We start from the raw sequence: 17,626 nt of genomic DNA, 5'->3' as shown, positions 1-17,626 counted from the left end.
TCTCTGTGTCTGTGTCTGTGTCTGTGTCTCTCTCTCTCTCTCTCTCTCTCTCTCTCTCTCTCTCTCTCTCTCTCTCTCTTTCCCCTCCTCTTTCTCTTTACTTCTATAGCTGATTCTGACTTAAGGTGGGGCACTATTTGTGTGCAATCCTGCACAAAACCCAAGAAGTTGGACCAGTCCCAGAGGGCACTGGGCGCTCCGCTTTTCCTGCCTGGTTCTGACTGATTCCTTCTCTTTGCTTTTTCTCTTCTTAAGGACGGAGGCTGTACTTGTCCAGGAGATGTCGCCAAAGCTTTTGGTAAGCACAAGTCCTACTGTTAGCCGGCTGTAGCCATTGGGAAGAGAGGGAGGAAGGGACTCTGGGAGGAGGAGGATAAGAATGCAGGAGCTAACTTAGAGGACTGAAGCTGTGAGACGGGGTAAGGAGTCGGGGAATTCAACTTCTCCCGGGGGCTTTCGGTTGTGGTGATCTCACTGCCTTTTGCTCGTGCCTGTTTGGGGCAGAGTATAGGAGAACCTGGCCAGCTCCAGAGTTCCCCTGATCCTGCCTACTCGACTCTTCCAGAAAGCAGCATTTAGTCATTTTTTTTTTAACCAGCTAAAAGGATCTTAGAGATCATTTGGTCCACATCCCTCATTTATAGATGAACTGATACAATTAACCCAAGGTCACACAGCGAACTAGTAGCAGAGAAGAGACCCAGGTCTCTTAACTCGTAGTCTAGTAAGCCCCCTTTTCTCTGGCTCCCGAGAGCACTGAGAAGATCTAGCCCAGGAACGTCAGGTGGACGCTCTCCTTTTTCTTCATGGAAAGCTGGCGTTCAGGAAGCCTTTTTGGAGAAGTGGTTGTGAAGATCGGGAGAGACGATCCCTCACTTTTCCATCTCTTCTCCCCTCCGTCCCCACCTTGTGCCTATTTGAGGACATTGACAGCACTTCCCATACGCCTTTGAGGCACACAAGGGGGCAGCAGAGGGCAATGCTCCGAATTCCAGCAGGCTCCAGACATAGGCTGGAGGCTAAAGGATTCAGTAGATCTGACAGAGGGGAAAATATTTCTGCCTTCAGTCTCTCCGTTTTACTTATCAGGGAGAAAGCCATCGTTAGAAAACTGGGAGGTGATGGATGGGTGGGTAGGGAATGTGGCAACGGATGCTCCATGGATCTTGCCAGTCAGGGGTATATATCACCTTGGGTAAGTCAAGCCTCCTCCCTAGTCTAGCCTTCATTTTGTCCCATGAGAGCAATGGGGAAGCAGTGGCCACTTTCTCCCCAGCACTTCTATAGGGTGCAGTGAGCTGTCCGGACTCCCAAGCATGCAGCAGAAGAGAAAAGTCCTCTTGTGAACCAATGCCTGGTCCACAGGAGGAGGGTCTCTAGCCTTCTCCCCGTTGCAGGCAAAAACAGTGAGGAAGGGTTGTAAACTTCATGTTTTTGTGTAGACCATTCAAAGTGGCTAGTCCCAAAATATTAGAGTCAGCCACGATGGTGGCTTAGTAGCTCCAAAACATCAGAGTTACCATTCAAGGGCAGGTACCCACAATTTTCTCTCCTTGAAAGGGCTTTGACTAATCCCCTAATTGAATTAAAAGTCCAGTTTTTTCATGATTTTAAAAATTCATTAAGGGGGCAGCTAGGTGGCTCAGTGCATTGAGAACCAGGCCTGGAGACAGGGGATCCTGGGTTCAAATTTGGCCTCAAATGCTTCCTAGCTGTTTGACACTGGACAAGTCACTTAACTCCTATTGCCTAGCCCTTACCACTCTTCTGCCTTGGACACATACTATTGATTCTAAGATGGAAGGTAAGGGATTTAAAAGAAAAAAACCTTCCCAATTCCATGCAAAAAAATGTTAACATTGATTTTTAAAAATTTCAAGTTCCAAATTCTATCCTTTCTTCTTGTCCCTTCCCCACCTCTTGAGAAGGCAAGTGACATATTGGTTATACATGTGACGTCAGAGCATTGACATCTTGCCCTTTACTCAAAATTTAGGCCATCAGTTGAATTTGCTCTGTAGTTTGTATGGAAGATTTGTTTGTGTTATTTAACTGAAAGGAGGCTCCCTATTAATTCAGGATAGACAAAGAGGTAGTGAACATTGACTATCCATGACTGTTAGGAGCTGCTCAACCTCCCACCCATCTGCATGATAACTGTATGAAAATCTGATATTTTCTAATATTTAAAATGGGCAGTTATTTATTCTTATTATGCCTGATTCATTCTTCAAATATTATAGGCAGCTAGCAGGTACAGTGGATGGTTATCTGAGTCTGGAGTCAGGAAGGCATCTATTCAAAACCTGCTTCCAATACATACTAGCTGTGTGACCCGGGACAATTCTCTTAACCTCTACTTGCCTCAGCTTCCTCACTGTGAAATGGGAACAATAAAGCACCAATCTCCCAGGGTTATTGAGAGGATCAAATTAGAGCATATTAGTAAAGTGCTTTACAAACCTTAACTGCTAATTATTATTACTGAGTGGGAGTTTTCTGTAAAGAACATGATGTCAGAGAAATTCAAAGCTTTTCAGACTTCCATGGACTTTTCCCAGTATTTTCAATGCTGTTAAATTATATAAATGTTATATAAAGTCTAAGCTACTTGGGTTCCCTCCTAAAGACTCAGATTAGGAGAAAATAGTAATAAAGGCACAGTTCCATTCACTGGCGGGTATTTAAACAGGCTCTGAAAGATTAGTCAGTAAGCAAACATTTATTAAGTACCTACTATGTTATAGGCACTGCTGAGCTAAGCCCTGAGTTGAAGGTTCTCAACCTGGAAGAATTCTTAGACCTTGTTTAGTTTAAACCTTCATTTTACAAATCAAGGAACCAAAACTCAGGGGGGAAATAACTTACTTAAAGTCATCTAGTTTGCAGTAAATAAATAAGCAAATAACTAAATAAATGCAGTGAATAGACGAATGAAAGAAAGGAGGAAAGAAGGAAAGAAAGGACAAAAGAAAGAAGGAAGGGAGGAAGGAAAGTAAGAAAAGGATGGAAAAAAGAACCCAAGAATTAAGTCACATAACCATGAGTAAGTGACTCTGGGTAGAAAGTTGGCCCAAATGACCTCTAAGAGGCCCCTTTCTAGCTCTTCATATCTACGAGCCTGAGATTTGGATTCCTGTCAACATGGTAATCATTCTTTTAAAGACTCCTCTAGTCAGCCTCATGAATGATTATCCAAAGCACCAACTGTCGGCTTTACTTGGCCTGCTCTTCACTTCTGCCGTTCAGTACTCAGGCTATGACTGTTGAGTGCTTGGGTCCCTGGATTTATGGGCCATCAGCCTAACTCTTTCAGATGGCACAGGTGGTTTTCTTGGTTCTAGGTCATACTTGATACAGATTTTTCCTGTGTTGTACCCTTGATCTCCCAGAAGCAATTCTGACTTTGGTTTCTTTTGTCCTCTATGTTTTCCTTGTCCCTTTGTTGGATTACAGGAGCTGGTGCTGACTTCGTTATGCTTGGAGGGATGTTCTCCGGTCACACAGAATGTGCAGGGGAGGTGATTGAGAGGAATGGTCAAAAGGTGAAGCTCTTCTATGGGATGAGTTCTGAAACAGCAATGAAGAAACACTCAGGGCGAGTTGCTGAATACAGGTAAGAAAGCAGCTGAAGCATTCAGACTTGAACTGGTAAAGCCTTAAATTTCTCCAGTTGCTTTATGTCCATACATTGGGGGTGAAGGAAATGGGACAGCTAGGCTAAAAGGAAATAAGCTCCAGGACTTATTCTCTACTTTTCTTTTGGAAACTATGCTAGCAACGGGCTAGGAAGTGTACCCTGAGCTCATTAAGCAGGATGGAGACCTTTTCTTTTAAAAAAACATATATTTAAAGCCTTCAGGAGATCTGATTTGGGAACTAGATATGATGCTTTCTTGCCTTTCTTCAAGAAACTATTTCCCAAGCGTCTTTTCTCCCTCCTTAATTTTCTATCTTTCCTTGTCCACTGGCTCCTTCCCTTCTGCTTAAAATCATGCCAAATTGGGGTAGCTAGGTAGCCCAGTGGATAGAGTGGGAGGCTAGAGTTGGGAGGACCTGGATTCAAATTTGACCTAAGATGCTTCCTAGTTGTGATCCTGGGGAAGTCACTTAACAATCCCATTGCCTAGCACTGTCTTAGTATTACGGTAAGAACAACAACAACAAAGAACAACCCCAATGTTTCTCTAGACTTAAAAAAACAAAAAAACAAAAAACAACCTTTCTCTTGATCCTAGCATCTTCTCAAATTATTTCCCTATTTTTCTCTTCCTTTTTGCAGCAAAACTCCAGTGGGGAGCGGGAGGGGAAGCTGTCTTTACTTTTCTCTCCTTTCTCACCTCCCACTCACGTCTCAATCCTTGCAGTCTTGCTTCAGACCTCATCACTCATCTGAAACTCATTTCTTCCAGATTACCAATGATCTCTCTTAATTACCAAATCCAATGACCTTTTCCCAATCCTCATGCTTATTAGGCTCACTACAGCATTTGTAACTGTTGGTGAAATATCAGTGAAAAGCCCATCTTCTTCAAGAAACCTTTCCTGAGTCACCCTTGAAGCTAGTGACTTCTCTCCGAGATGATTTCCAATTCATCCTGTATATATCTTGTTATTCCATAGTTGTTGATGTATTTACACGCTTCCCTGTATCCCCAGGGCTTAATCTGTCCCATTGTAGGTACTTAATAAAAGTTTGTCAACTTGTCTTAAGCATCCCCTCTTCGCTGATATTCACGACACCATTCTTTCCAGGTCCTCTTCTTCTGTTTCCAATCTTTCCTCATTTTCTTTTGCACTAGTGTCATCTGTGTTCTGCCCCATGCCCATGTGTATATTATCTCATCTGCTCCCAAGTAGTCTACTATGAAGGTAACTCTCAGATCTAAAAGTCCATCCACCCTTTGTCTCTCTTCTGAACTCAAGTCTCTTACAAATCGTTCAGTCATTTTTCATTTGTGTCCAACTCTCCGTGGCCCCATCTGGGGTTTTCTAGGCAAAGATACTGGACTAATTTGTCATTTCCTTCCCCAGATCATTTTACAGGTGAAGAAACTGAGGCAAAAAAGGTGAAGTGACTTGCCTAGGGTCACACAGCTAGTAAGTGTCTAAGGCCAGATTTGAACCCAGGAGGATGTCTTCCTGATTCAAAGCCCAGTGCTCTATTTACCAAACCATCTAGCTGCCCCAGCCTACCATATAAAAAATACTAAATCAATGCTTCTTGAATAGATGGTTTTAGGTAAGCCATAAAGGCCATCTTCTCATTTAGAAATTTTTAGCCCATTGAGGTTAAGTGGATTTCTTAGAGTGGTAAGTGGCAAAGCTGGAATTTAAACCCAGGACCTTTGACTCCAAATCCAGCACTCTTTCTGTGGTACCACGCTGACAAGGTTTCTGGGTGACAGTGGTTGTTTTGGGGACCCAGGCTTTATACTGGTGCTGCTGGGTCAGGGGTTTTCTAGGAGTCTTCCTAGCCTCAGTGCAGCCAGGACAGTTCTCCTTCCCAGGAGCTCTTGGCAGGGTGCTCTGTCTAGGAGCATCACCTCTAGCCTTCGGGGAGGTCATACGGCGGGCGCCAGGCTTGGAAATTGTGTCTTTGGGTGCTTGATAAAGCACCGCTTTCTAGATCGCAGGATGGGCTTCAGATCATTTCTTAAAGGCAACCTTGCTTAAATGGAGCCCGTTTTCAAAGCTGCCTTGAGGCACAGAGGGGAAGGCCTGACAGTGGATGGAGGCCAGCCATGTAATTCTGTTCCTTATTCCCAAGGGAGAATTTCATGAATAGCCACCACGGAGAGCCTGGCCTTTCTCTTTACTTGTGTGTGTGTGTCTGATAAGCCCCATAACAGCATATTTATTTATACGCTCCACAAGTATGGCATAACTTCCCATTATAAGAAGAGGAGATGACGGGCTGGACAAAGGGAACTGGAGAGCTAGCAGCTCCTAACAATTTAAGTTAATTTATTCCAGTAATTATGTATTAAGCGCCTGCTGTATGCAGAACATTCTGCTAGGTGCTGAGGATATAAAGTTGGCATTTTATTAGGGCATGCGATATTTCATAATAATAATAGTATTTCTATAGCACTTGAAGTTTGCAGAGTGCTTTACAAATTTGATTTCATTTTGGCCTCAGATCAGCCCTGGGAGCTACGTTATGTCATTATTGTTCTTCTAGTTGCTACTGAGCAGTTAGGGGGAAAGCACCGGACCTGGAGTCAAGAAGACCTGAGTTCAAATTTGACTTCAGACACTTACAAGCTGTGTGCCCCTGGGCAAATCCCTTCACTTATGTTTGCTTCAGTTTCTTTTATTGTAAAATGAAGATAATGATAGCATCTCTCTCACAGGGTCGGGAGGCTCAAATGAGATGTTGGCGTTGTTCGGTCGTTTGTCATATTTGAATTTTCATGACACCATTTAGAGTTTTCTTGGCAAAGATGCTGGAGTGATTTGCTATTTCTTTCTCCAGATTATTTTATGGCTGGGGAAACTGAGTCACACAGGGTGAAATGACTTGCCCACAGTCCCTCAGCTGGTAAGGAGGAGTCTGAGGAAACATTTGAACCCACAAAGATTAGACTTCCTGAATCCACACCCAGTGCTCTATCCAGTGGTGGGATAGATATTAGCCGAGATAATATTTGTGAAGTTCGTAGCACAATGCCTGGTACCCCGTAGGTAGTCAGTAGACATTTATTCCCTCGCCTGCCACCTTCCCCATTTTACAAATGAGGATACTGATCCTCTTTATGAGAGGGGTTCAGTGACTTGCCCAGGGTCACACAGCTTGTAAGTATATAAAGTTAGATTTGACCACAGATCTTTTTTACTGCAAATGCATTGTTGTCTCCCCTGTGCCATTTAGTAACCTACTTACACAAAAAAGTAAATACAATATCATTTATACAGTATTATTCACTAGAATAATAATAATAATAATAACATAAGTATAATATATACAACGTAAGGCCTGAGGAGTAGAGGAGAGCTTTCCTCTATACAGAAAGTGGCACTTGAGCTGAGTTTTTAAAGAAGCTACTAATTCAAAGAGGCAAATTTAAGAGGTCTTTTCATTCTCAACTTTTATGAGTCCATTTTGGGCATATGGAAGCCAAGGGTAATGGCACAGAAGACCAGCAAGCTGTCTTGAAGCAGGCTTTCATGGAGGGAACTAATGTGGAATAAACCTCGAAATGTCAACTGGAGCCATATTGGGAAGGGTTTGAAAAGCCACTTGTAGGAGTTGGTATTTTTCCAAGTTTTTACAATTTTTACAGTCGTTTATAATGAATGGTAGAATTAATAAGGAGTCAGCACTTCCTAGCTGTGTGATCCTGGACAAGTCACTTAACCCCCATTACCTAGCCCTTACCTCTCTTCTGCCTTGGAGCCAATACATAGTATTGAGTCTAAGATGGAAGGTGAGGGTTAAAAAAAAAAAGAATGAAATAGGAAGCTGTGAGTTGAATATAAAGATTCCAGCTTTGGAGGCAGTTAGGAGTCCTTGATTCCAATCCCTGTTTTACTACTAACTGCCTTGTGACTTTGAGTAAGTCACGTAACTTTTCTTAGCCTCAGTCCTCTCCTGTGTAAAATGAGAGGGATGGACTAGATTATCTCTGAGCCTCATTCAGTTTCTAAATCATTAATCCCATGATGTTACCAGGAAATTGCCTTTAAGACCCTCTAAGAAAGAAAATCTATAAGCTGCCATCATGGGCAACTAGGTAGTGCAGCAGATAGAGTGCCAGGTTTGGAGTCAGATAGACTTCTCTCCCTAAGTTCAAATCTTGCCCAGACACTTAGCTGTGTGACCTCTGGGCAAGTCACTTGACGCTGTTTGCCTCGGTTTCTTCATCTTTTGTAAAAGGAGCTAGGGAAGGAAATGGCAAACTAATCCAGTATCTCTGCCAGGAAAACTCAAAATGAGGATTTCATGAAGAGTTGGTCATGACTGAAATGACTGAAACAAACAAACAAAAAGCTGCCATCTTGCGAGACTCTCTTCTTTTTCTTATTTTCTAATTTATGGACTTGGAGGCTGGTTGGGGGATTCAGGGGGTGGGGATGTTATGCAAAGACCTTGGAAGCTTCCAGATAATTGAGAACAAGAGACGCGGCTCATCCTCTCAAGGCCTCCATAGTCTCAGAAAGACCTCCTTCTCCCATGTGGTAAGTGATATGCCAGGTTAGACAGTGCTGCTGGGGAGAGGAGGGAGGGAATTCCTACCTCGAGTGGGAACCTGGGCCTAGCGCCAAGAAGCTTAATGATCCATCAGAATTCGTTGTTCTTGTTTGAGAGACTGGTGCTACCTTGTACAGATACAGTTATATAAACCGGCCTATTGTGGAGAAGGGATGGCCAGCTTTCCTGCTTTAGGACAGATTTAATTTTTCTTTGAACCATTTCTTTTTAAACCTTTGGTTGTTAATCTGCTTTTTATCTAAGTTGGGGCTGGGGAGGGATGGACTCCCATTTAGCACACCAAAATAGAAATTGAGGAACAAAAAGAAACAAGTCTCCTGTAATTTCAGCAGGGTTTAAACATAACAGAGAATGAAAGATTCAAGAGCATCGAGGCACAGTTTTGGAAAGAAAACCCTGAAATATAAGGTCCTACTCAGGCAAACCACTGGCCAGAACTCTACATACTTACATGGCTAGGGCCCTTCTGGCTCTCTGAGGTGCTTCTCTGCATGCTCAAAGTGGACAAAAGATGCTTATTACAATGACCTCTTCTTCAAGAGAAGGCTTCTCCTTCTTTGACATTATGTTCAATTAGGACACAGCTCCTTCTGCTTTAAGGGTTCCTTGGCAATCATTTACCACTTATTTCTTGGACCATCCCTGTGAGGCTGATCAGTCGAGGTAATTACCTTCGTTTTATAGCTTTTAATTTTTCTCCTGAGCTCCAGTCCCAACTACCCATTGGACGTTTCCATTTGTATGTCCCATAGGCATCTCGAACTTAAAATGTCTGAAACAGAACTCACTAATCCCTCCCTCTCTCCCCAACCCACCCTTTTTCTGAATAAATGACACCATCTTTCCAGTCCCCCAGGCTTTGAGGTTCATAGTGTCATCACAGTGTCATCCTTTATTCTTATACCACAGACACAAATGATCAGTTAGCAAACCTTGCCTTTCTACTCCCACAGCATCACTTTCATCCATCTCTCCATTTCTTCCCATGCGGGTGTCCTTCAAACCCTCTGCATCTTTCACCTCCCATATTAGGTGGGACAGTAAAAATAGAGACCCTGACCTGGAGTTGGGAAGACTGGAGTTCAAGTCCTACCTCAGACACTTACTAGCTCTGTGACCCTGGCAAGTCACAATCTCTTTCTGTATTAGTTTCCTCATTTATAAAGTGGCGATGATGATGATGATGATGATGATGATGATGATGATGATGATGATGATAATAGCAGCCCAGGGCTGTTGTGAGGATCAGATTAGATTAACATATGTAAAGCAAACCTTAAAGCTCTAAATAAATGCCAGTTATTCACTGGTCTCCTTATGTCCCTATTCCAATCCATCTTCATCAAAGCCACTAGAATATTTTCCCCACTCTTCACATTCTAGTCACCCTGGGTGAGCTAAGTACCTCAGTGGACAGAGAGGTAGGCCTGGAGATAGGGAGTCCTGGGTTCAAATCTGGACTTAGTCACTTCCTAGCAAATCACTTAACCCCCATTGCCTAGCTCTTATCACTCTTCTGCATTGGAGCCAAAACGTAGTATTGATTCTAAGACAGAAGGTAAAGGTTTAAAACAAAATAGCAAGCAAATGGAAAAAAAAATTCTAGTCAATCTTCCCCCTCCCATTACCTCTAGGATTAAATGTAAAAAAATTTTGGCATTTAAAATCCTTTATAGCCAAGACCCTGCATACACTTCAAATTATTCCATTTCACCCATTCTGTGGTCCAGTCAAATTGACTTTATAGTTCATCCAATATGGTGCCCTATTTCCCATCTTTATGTCTTTTCCATAGTCTTCTTCCATGCTTGGAATATACCCCCTCCTCACTTCTCTCTCTTAGAATCTCTTAGCATCCTTCAAGTCTTAGTGTATCTTCTATCTGAAGCCTTTCCTAATTCCCCTCAGATTACTATGTGTCCCCCAAAGGAATGTAACCTGCCTGAGGGCAGTGACTATTTCCCTTTTGGTTTAATCACCCTTATCTTCTTTCTTAGAATTGATTGATTTCTAGATAGTAGAGTGGTAAGGGCTAGGCAGTTAGGGTTAAGTGACTTGCCCAGGGTCACATAGCTAGGAAGTGTCTGAGCCCAGATTTGAACCTAGGACTTCCAGTCTCCAGGCCTGGCTTTCTATTCACTGATCACCTAGTTACCCTTCTCTTTTGTATTTGTATCTCCTGTATATAGTATAGTACCTGGCACATCATAGGACCTGTTTAATAAATGCTTCTTGACTTATTGAGGAGATATTATGAATTAAATTCCAAGGATATTTAAACAAAATTCCTCCAATGTCTCAGTTATTATGCTTAGTGCAGGAGACATAATGATGAAATATTCCTTGCCCTCAAATAGATTGAAATCTGTTTGCATATTTACTACACATGCATGGACAAGTAAATAGAAAGTAATTTCAAGAGAGAAAAAAGAGGAGACTGACAAGGGAGGAGGTGGGTCAGGAAAGGTCTCATGCAGGAGATGGCATGTGAGCTATGCATGAAGGAAAGTAGGAATTTTAAGAGGAAGGACAAGGAGGGGAGAATCTGGGTAAACATGGCATGACTCGTTTGTAAAATGGCAGTGATGGGAATGCAGGTGATCTTCTATAAGTACGACGAGAGGCAATAGAGTCCCTATGTGTGTAGGGGTAGGAGTGGGGGGACTAGGGGAAGGATCTTTTCCAGTGTTAGCAGTCTAGACTTTGGGATGATGGATCTTCTACTTTTCTTGCTGCCTGGAGTTACTAAAGGACATCCACCTCCTTCTCATCTTTCTCTCTGTTCCCAAGAAGCTTTGGGTTCTTGGTGGGGGGCATTTTCCTTTTTTGGAAGAGTGGGAGGCACCTACTGGTGTACCCCATGGGAACAGTGGGGATACCTACAGGTGTACCATGTAACACCTTTCAGAGCTGGAAAAACAGGAAATAGGTGCCCAGAAGCAAACCAAGAAAACAATGTGTTGGCTCCTCCTAGGATGTTTTGGTTTGTGACAATGAACACATCTATGGGTTAAAGTAGCACAGAAAGATAAATTGCTACCTTTCGGGCCTGGGGTGAGATCTCTTGTGAAGATACACATCTCTTGAGCTCAGTGTTCTAAGCTCCCATCTATAGTTGCATCACAATTGTTACAGAGGAATGTTTACTCTACTAGCTCAGTATAGGAATTTGATAGAAAGTGGTAAATCTCAGGTCCTGGAGACTTTGCCTTACTTTTAAGCTGAGATATCATAAAGTTCTGGCTTTGCTGGGCCCAAAGGGAGAAAACTGCCATTTTGCTAAAATGCTAAAGCACAGACTTCTAAAAGCAAGAGAAAAAGAAAGAGGACACATACACACACAGAGTAATAATTGTTTTCTCTCCCCAGGGCGTCAGAGGGCAAGACTGTGGAAGTGCCTTTCAAAGGAGATGTGAAACACACTATCCAGGATATCCTGGGGGGTCTGAGGTCCACCTGCACTTACGTTGGTGCTGCCAAACTCAAGGAGCTCAGTCGGAGGACAACCTTCATCCGGGTGACCCAGCAGCACAACTCGGTCTTTAGCTAAGCTGGGGGACCAAAAATCCATTTGACTAGAGTGGAAGTTTTGACATGCACCCGCTTTGCCCACAGTCTCCCTTCTTGTCTTGTGTAAGAGCTTCCTGTCTTCTCCTGATGGAAGACGTCTCCTCTTCTCTTTCATCATCCTCCAACCAGCAGGAGGGCCTCTGAAGCCCATAACTAGCATCTCCTGCAGGCATGTAGCTGGGGATGGACTTACTAGTCAGGCCCAGTCCTGCAATGTAGAGTGTTTGTTGCCCTCAAAAAACACTCATGATTGAAAACACGTGAGACCCTTCCTTTTTTTTTTTTTTTTAAAGATAATAGTTTTCACTTTTAATATAATGCTGTCTTCACAATGGATGGCTGGAGTCTCCACTTAATTGGAATCCAGCCCTGTGGTCACAGTTTGGGGATTTTTCTGTCTTTCACCTAGATGTGCTGTCAAACCAGTATTGGCTAGTATCAATAGCCAGACAGTGCTGCCACAGTGGTGGCTACTGCCCAGCGGTGGCTGGCTGGCTCCCCAGGAAGGAAAAGAAGATCCCTGCAAAGCCAGATGGGTAGAGTAGAGACGTTGGTTCCTGAGAAAATACCAAGGGAAGATTAGAGATCTAAGAACACCAAGCACAGACTTTCCAAATGAGTTCTGGGATATTTATGAGTTTGGCCCCTTGTCTTTGCTCTATGGAGGTCAGAGGTTCATTACACGTGCCTTCTTGGGATATCATAACTACATATTCATTGAGCCCATTACTTGGGGAAGGCTGAGCTCGTGTTGGCTTTCCTTCTTTGGACTCTTCCCCTTCCTCCCCTCCGCTTCCCCTGTTTATCTGTTAAAAATGTGTATTTAGTTGTGTGCTTACATTAAATGTTCTACAGCTTCTTCTGGTAAAGATCCTGGTGAAACATTTGTAATGAAGAGGTCCACCATCATTGATAATGGGAGGGAAGCTCTCATTAGTATAGCTCTTTACCAGAATCCAGCAGTAAGACCCTAAGTCAGTGATTCCCAAAGTGGGCGCCACCGCCCCCTGGTGGGTGCTGCAGCGATCCAGGGAGGCAGTGATGGCCACAGGTGCATTTATCTTTCCTATTAATTGCTATTAAAATTTAAAAAAAATTAATCTCCAGGGGGCTAAGTCATATTTTTTTTCTGGAAAGGGGGTGGTAGGCCAAAAAAGTTTGGGAACCACTGCCCTAAGTTAAGAGACTTTCCATGGATACAGCAATGGCTATTTCTGATCAGATCATGGATAACATGTGACTCCCATGTAATGATAAAGTAATTGACAGATCCAGGCAGTACGTACGGTCTCTGGGAGAAATTCACAGGAAGCCACGGTAACGTTAACAGAATGAACACTGGATGAATTTAGACCCGGCTCCTTGTTTTAAAGAGTTTCTTGGATATTAATCTACCTGGGAACTTGGTGCAACTTAAAGCAGTCTTCGTTTTAGCTAGACACAGGATAATATGCAGAAATTGAGTCTTCTACAAGAGGAGTGAGGCTTTGGGGAAAAGGGAGCGTGGGCAAGGCAGGAAGCTTGCGTCTGATTGCCCATCGTGATTTAGGCCAGTGGAAGAGAGCTACCTCTCATGCTTGGACCATGCGGGACATAACATTCAACCCAACTCTCCACTTAAAGGTATTTGAAACAGGAGGCATAAGATGGAAAAATGGTAACTCTTTCCACGGCCCCAGAGGCACATATCTTGCCAACACCCTCAAGTCCAGTGGAGGCAGTTTTACCCCTCGCCCCTGCCCCAGACACAGGAAGATAGCTCTTACTACTACAAAGATAAATGTGTGAGTTACTGTTGGGAAACAAGGCAACATCTGGATAATGTGGGTAGTGGATGGGGATTTAGAATTGGAAAAAAAACCTTGGCGACCATCTAGTCCAACCTCTCATTTTACAGAGAAGGAAACTAAGGCCCAGAGAGACACCGACTTGCTCATAATCACTCAGCTAATTAATAGTAGAAATAGGACAAAGCAAGTTGTGGGCCTATCTTGGAAATACCACAATATCATACTTTTTTTTTTTTTTGCAGGGCGGGGAGAGGGTGCATATTTTCAATTTCATGAGAAATAGATTTCCTTTGTCCTTTTTATAGCTTGTTGTTTTTCAGTTGTGTCTGACTCTTTGTAATCCCATTTGGGGTTTCTTGGTAAAGATATTGGAGTAGTTTGCCATTTCTATCTCCAACTCATTTCACAGATGAGGAAACTGATGGCAAACAGGGTTAAGTGACTTGCCCAGGGTCACACAACTAGTATTTGAGCTCATGAAGATGAATCTTCCTGATTATGAGCTAGTGCTCTCTTCACCATGCCACCATACTACCTGGAAAACATTTTGAGATGGGAGTAAATTGGTCCCTCAGCCTATGACTCTACTGCTGAGGTCATTCATTCTGACTCAGGACTAAGAGCTTCTGTTGCCCTTTTCTGGGGGAAAATGGGGCAGGGTTCTGGATCTGTCTCTCACAGAATCATATACTGAGGTTTTCTGGTTCAACCCTCTCATTTTCACCAAGGGCTAGAGAGGCTGAAACATCCAAGGTCACGTAAGCAGGAAGTGATAGAATTGCTATTTGAATTCAGTCTTGTAATCCCAAGTTCTATACTCTTTCCAGGCCACCACTATTTGGGAGGCCCCTTGGCTAATTTTTGTCTTTGAGTTAATAGAGCCAAAGAAGTGAGGGTTATTTTGATATGGTGGCCTAAAACCAAAATAATATTCCCAGAACAACAAAGATTTTTACAAATATCATCTGCTTCCTCAGGACTGAGAAGACTCTCCATTTAGATTGGGCTCCACAGCTTAAATGTGTTTTCAGAGACAATATTTCATTTGATCTCACAGCAACAAATTTTTACAGATGAAGAAACCGAGGGCCTGACGTCAAAAGTGATTTGCCTAATCAGTAAGGCCACACATATTGTTGGGAGGCAAAGGCAGAATTGAAGCTCTGGTGATGGAAACAGAAAATCATGGATTTTAAACTGGAAGGGACCTTGGCAGTCCTCTAGTTCAACACTGTTTACTTAACAACGCAGGAGAAGGGGCTGAGTGGATTGAGGGCCAGGCCCAAAGATGGGAGGTCTTGGGTTCAAATCTGGTCCTAGATATATCCTGGTTGTATGACCCCAGGCAAGTCACTTCACCTTACTATTCTGCCTTGGAACTAATATGCAGTATTGATTCTAAGATGGAAGGTAAGAATTTAAAAAACAACCAACCAATTGAAGAGACTGAGACCAAGCAAAATGAAGTCACTAACCCCCAAGATCAATGGCAGAGTCAGGATCTGAACTCAGGCCTCTAGCTCCAAATTCTACATTCTTTCCACTGATCATGCTAGTCTTCAGGTTCCAGCCTGGTGCTTTTTGCATAGTGCCATAATGCCTCAGTAGTGGGACTGAGTGAGCAGCAGACAGAGGGAAAGGCACCTAAGCTGACCCTAACTGGCATTTGTAGCATCAGTTTGCAGCTGTCATTTGCCTTGGTGCTGCCTGAATAGACAGATGACACATGCATCCTACAAAGGCTTTTCCATGTGTGAGTCAGAGGAGAACACAGAGGTTACTTTCCTAAATAAAGACTTGCTGGGAGATGTTGACACAGTGTTAGGGTCACTTACCTCACTTGACTATTGCCTTAAATAACGTGGAATCAAAATGTTTCTCATTGCTTTGACTGAGCTGTTGTCATTTCACTGCATTTCTGAAATCTTCACTCTGCAGTAGATTGACTAAATGCTCTTTGCCTAGCCAAACCAACCCCGTGAAGAGTCGGGGACTGTCACAGACCCAAATCTTCCTGCCGGAACTGCCCCTGGCTATGTTGTTAAAATTGGATTACTTGCCAAGGAGAGGAGGGCCTGGGTCAAAAAGGTAGGAATTTGGGCCGAATGCTTCACGAGTGGTACCTAATTTTAGTGTTTTTTTTTCATCTTAGCATACATCTCCTGGGGTGGGAGATGACCAGCAGCCTTCCTTAGTCTTAGCCTAAAGTTATGGAGCCTTTACCTTCTGGTATGTAGCACCAGTGACTCTCTGTCACTTGCTTAAATCTTAACTCCAATAAGCATTGAGGGGTCCAGATCAGACACGACAATATTACCTGAGAAGAAGAGCCAAAAGGGGTTGGCGATTTCTAATCCCACTACTAGAGTGGGCTTCCTTTCTTTTGGCTTAGCTAAGTTTTTGTATGGGGTCTTTTCTGTTGAAAACTTTCCCTTCTTCTCTCCAATCTTCACCATAGGGCATTAGGGCTGGAAGCCTTTAGCAGGCAAGCAAGCAACTCGGTGCCAGGGAAGTGTACATCTTTCACCAGAAGGAAGCTGATGAATGATCACTTTTGGTCCTTCTGGAGCTTGACCAATGGGCAATTTCTAAAGCAGATCCATGGATCAGTCATCATTCCCTATGCACGCTCATGAGCCAGCACCTCTTGCAGATGAATAAGTCATGCTAGTGGGAACTCACAATAGGAAGTCTAACCCCTGGTGCTTTTATGCTGAGGCACACGGGTGTGCACACACACACACACTCTGTAGATGACATGAATGAATGGATTCTTCCTCAGAAATTGGTTTGTTGTGGAACTGTATACAGTGTATCCCTCATGCCACCATGAGCTAGCCGCCAAATGTTTGTTAGAAACAAATATTCTTGCAAATGGTACTGTTCAGTTCTTGAGAAATAAACACATTTAACTGGATAAGCCAAGATGTTCAATGTGGAAATGTGCTATTGTCTATGAACCATGCCTCCGGGATGCAAAACCGAAGTGAGGTAGGTGTAAGGTGGCCCCTTCTCGACAAGCCTGCTCTATAGAAAACTATGGTCAAGGTGAACAAAAAAGGGGGGAGGAATCAAGCAGGGATTGCTGGTTTTTTCTCTGGTCCATTGTTTTTCTTTGGGAACCTAACAGAGAGGCAGAGACACAAGCTTGCAATTGGCACTGTTATTTTATTAGTACGAGTATACTGAAACAATAAACTTGTACTGGTATACAGACAATTTCTTTAAAACAATTTTGTTCAAATTTTGAATCAAACATTGTTTTATTATAATAATGAAATAATTTCTATCTAGAAAACCTGCAAGCACCATCAAAGAAAGGGACCATAAAATTCAATAAACAGACTCGAGTGTATCCTACAAATAGACACACCACGATTAGAAAATAGAATATGAATTCTTCCATTTTTTTTAATATTTGTTTTAAAAAAGCTAGTGCAAGTACAATATTTTACACTGGAATTACAGAGAGTATGCACGCATATGGAAAAAAGTTCTCCTGTCACAATAAAAGCTCTTAACTATGTATGCACTTAAAATTTTTTCTTTTCAATAAGGTGCAAAACATGATTCCCTCCCTAGTTCTCCTTGGTACTGGCCACGTCAGCCCAACAGTGCCCCCAACACAAATCTCCAGTGTCTCTTTTCACTTGGCCCGTGGGAGGCAGAAGATTGGAAGTGTGATGGGACGATGACCCAACATTAAAACATCCAACAGGACAAATCTCAGAGATGGTTCTGGGCCCAGGATGGATGACCCTGGCTAGAAACGAAGATTCTCTCTTTGTGCCTAAGGCCACGGAAAATACTGACAGGGCTGAGAAAAAAAAATAAAACCTCCTTTTAGTTGACACTGTAATTTGAGTTTATAATTAGTGGGTGAGGGAGTGGGGGTAAAGGGGAATCCCTATCTTAACACTGCGCAGAGGCAGTGTTCATGGAAATAACATATGCTTAAGAACCAAGCAAGTCTATGATCTAAAAGTACATAAATATTGAGTTTCAACATCCATCGACTGTCTATGAGGAATACGCCACTCCTTGACCATAT

General features: G+C 42.9%; 1 protein-coding gene across 2 annotated transcripts in view; it reads left to right on the top strand.

Annotated features, from left to right (window-relative positions):
* The window catches only part of GMPR (guanosine monophosphate reductase), a 93,857-nt gene extending 81,203 nt beyond the window's left edge, over positions 1–12,654 (top strand). For both annotated transcript variants that reach the window (XM_044667609.1, XM_044667601.1), the window contains 3 exons: positions 256–298; positions 3,457–3,616; positions 11,585–12,654. In XM_044667609.1, coding sequence (XP_044523544.1) covers positions 256–298; positions 3,457–3,616; positions 11,585–11,765 — 384 coding nt within the window. In that variant the 3' untranslated portion in view covers positions 11,766–12,654. The remainder of the gene's footprint in view (positions 1–255; positions 299–3,456; positions 3,617–11,584) is intronic.
* The last annotated feature ends 4,972 nt before the right edge of the window (positions 12,655–17,626 follow it).

The sequence above is a fragment of the Gracilinanus agilis genome, chromosome 1, assembly GCF_016433145.1.
Source record: "Gracilinanus agilis isolate LMUSP501 chromosome 1, AgileGrace, whole genome shotgun sequence".
Lineage (NCBI taxonomy): Eukaryota > Metazoa > Chordata > Mammalia > Didelphimorphia > Didelphidae > Gracilinanus > Gracilinanus agilis.
Note: the sequence above shows the minus strand (reverse complement) of the source record. Positions and strands in the feature narration are given on the sequence as shown.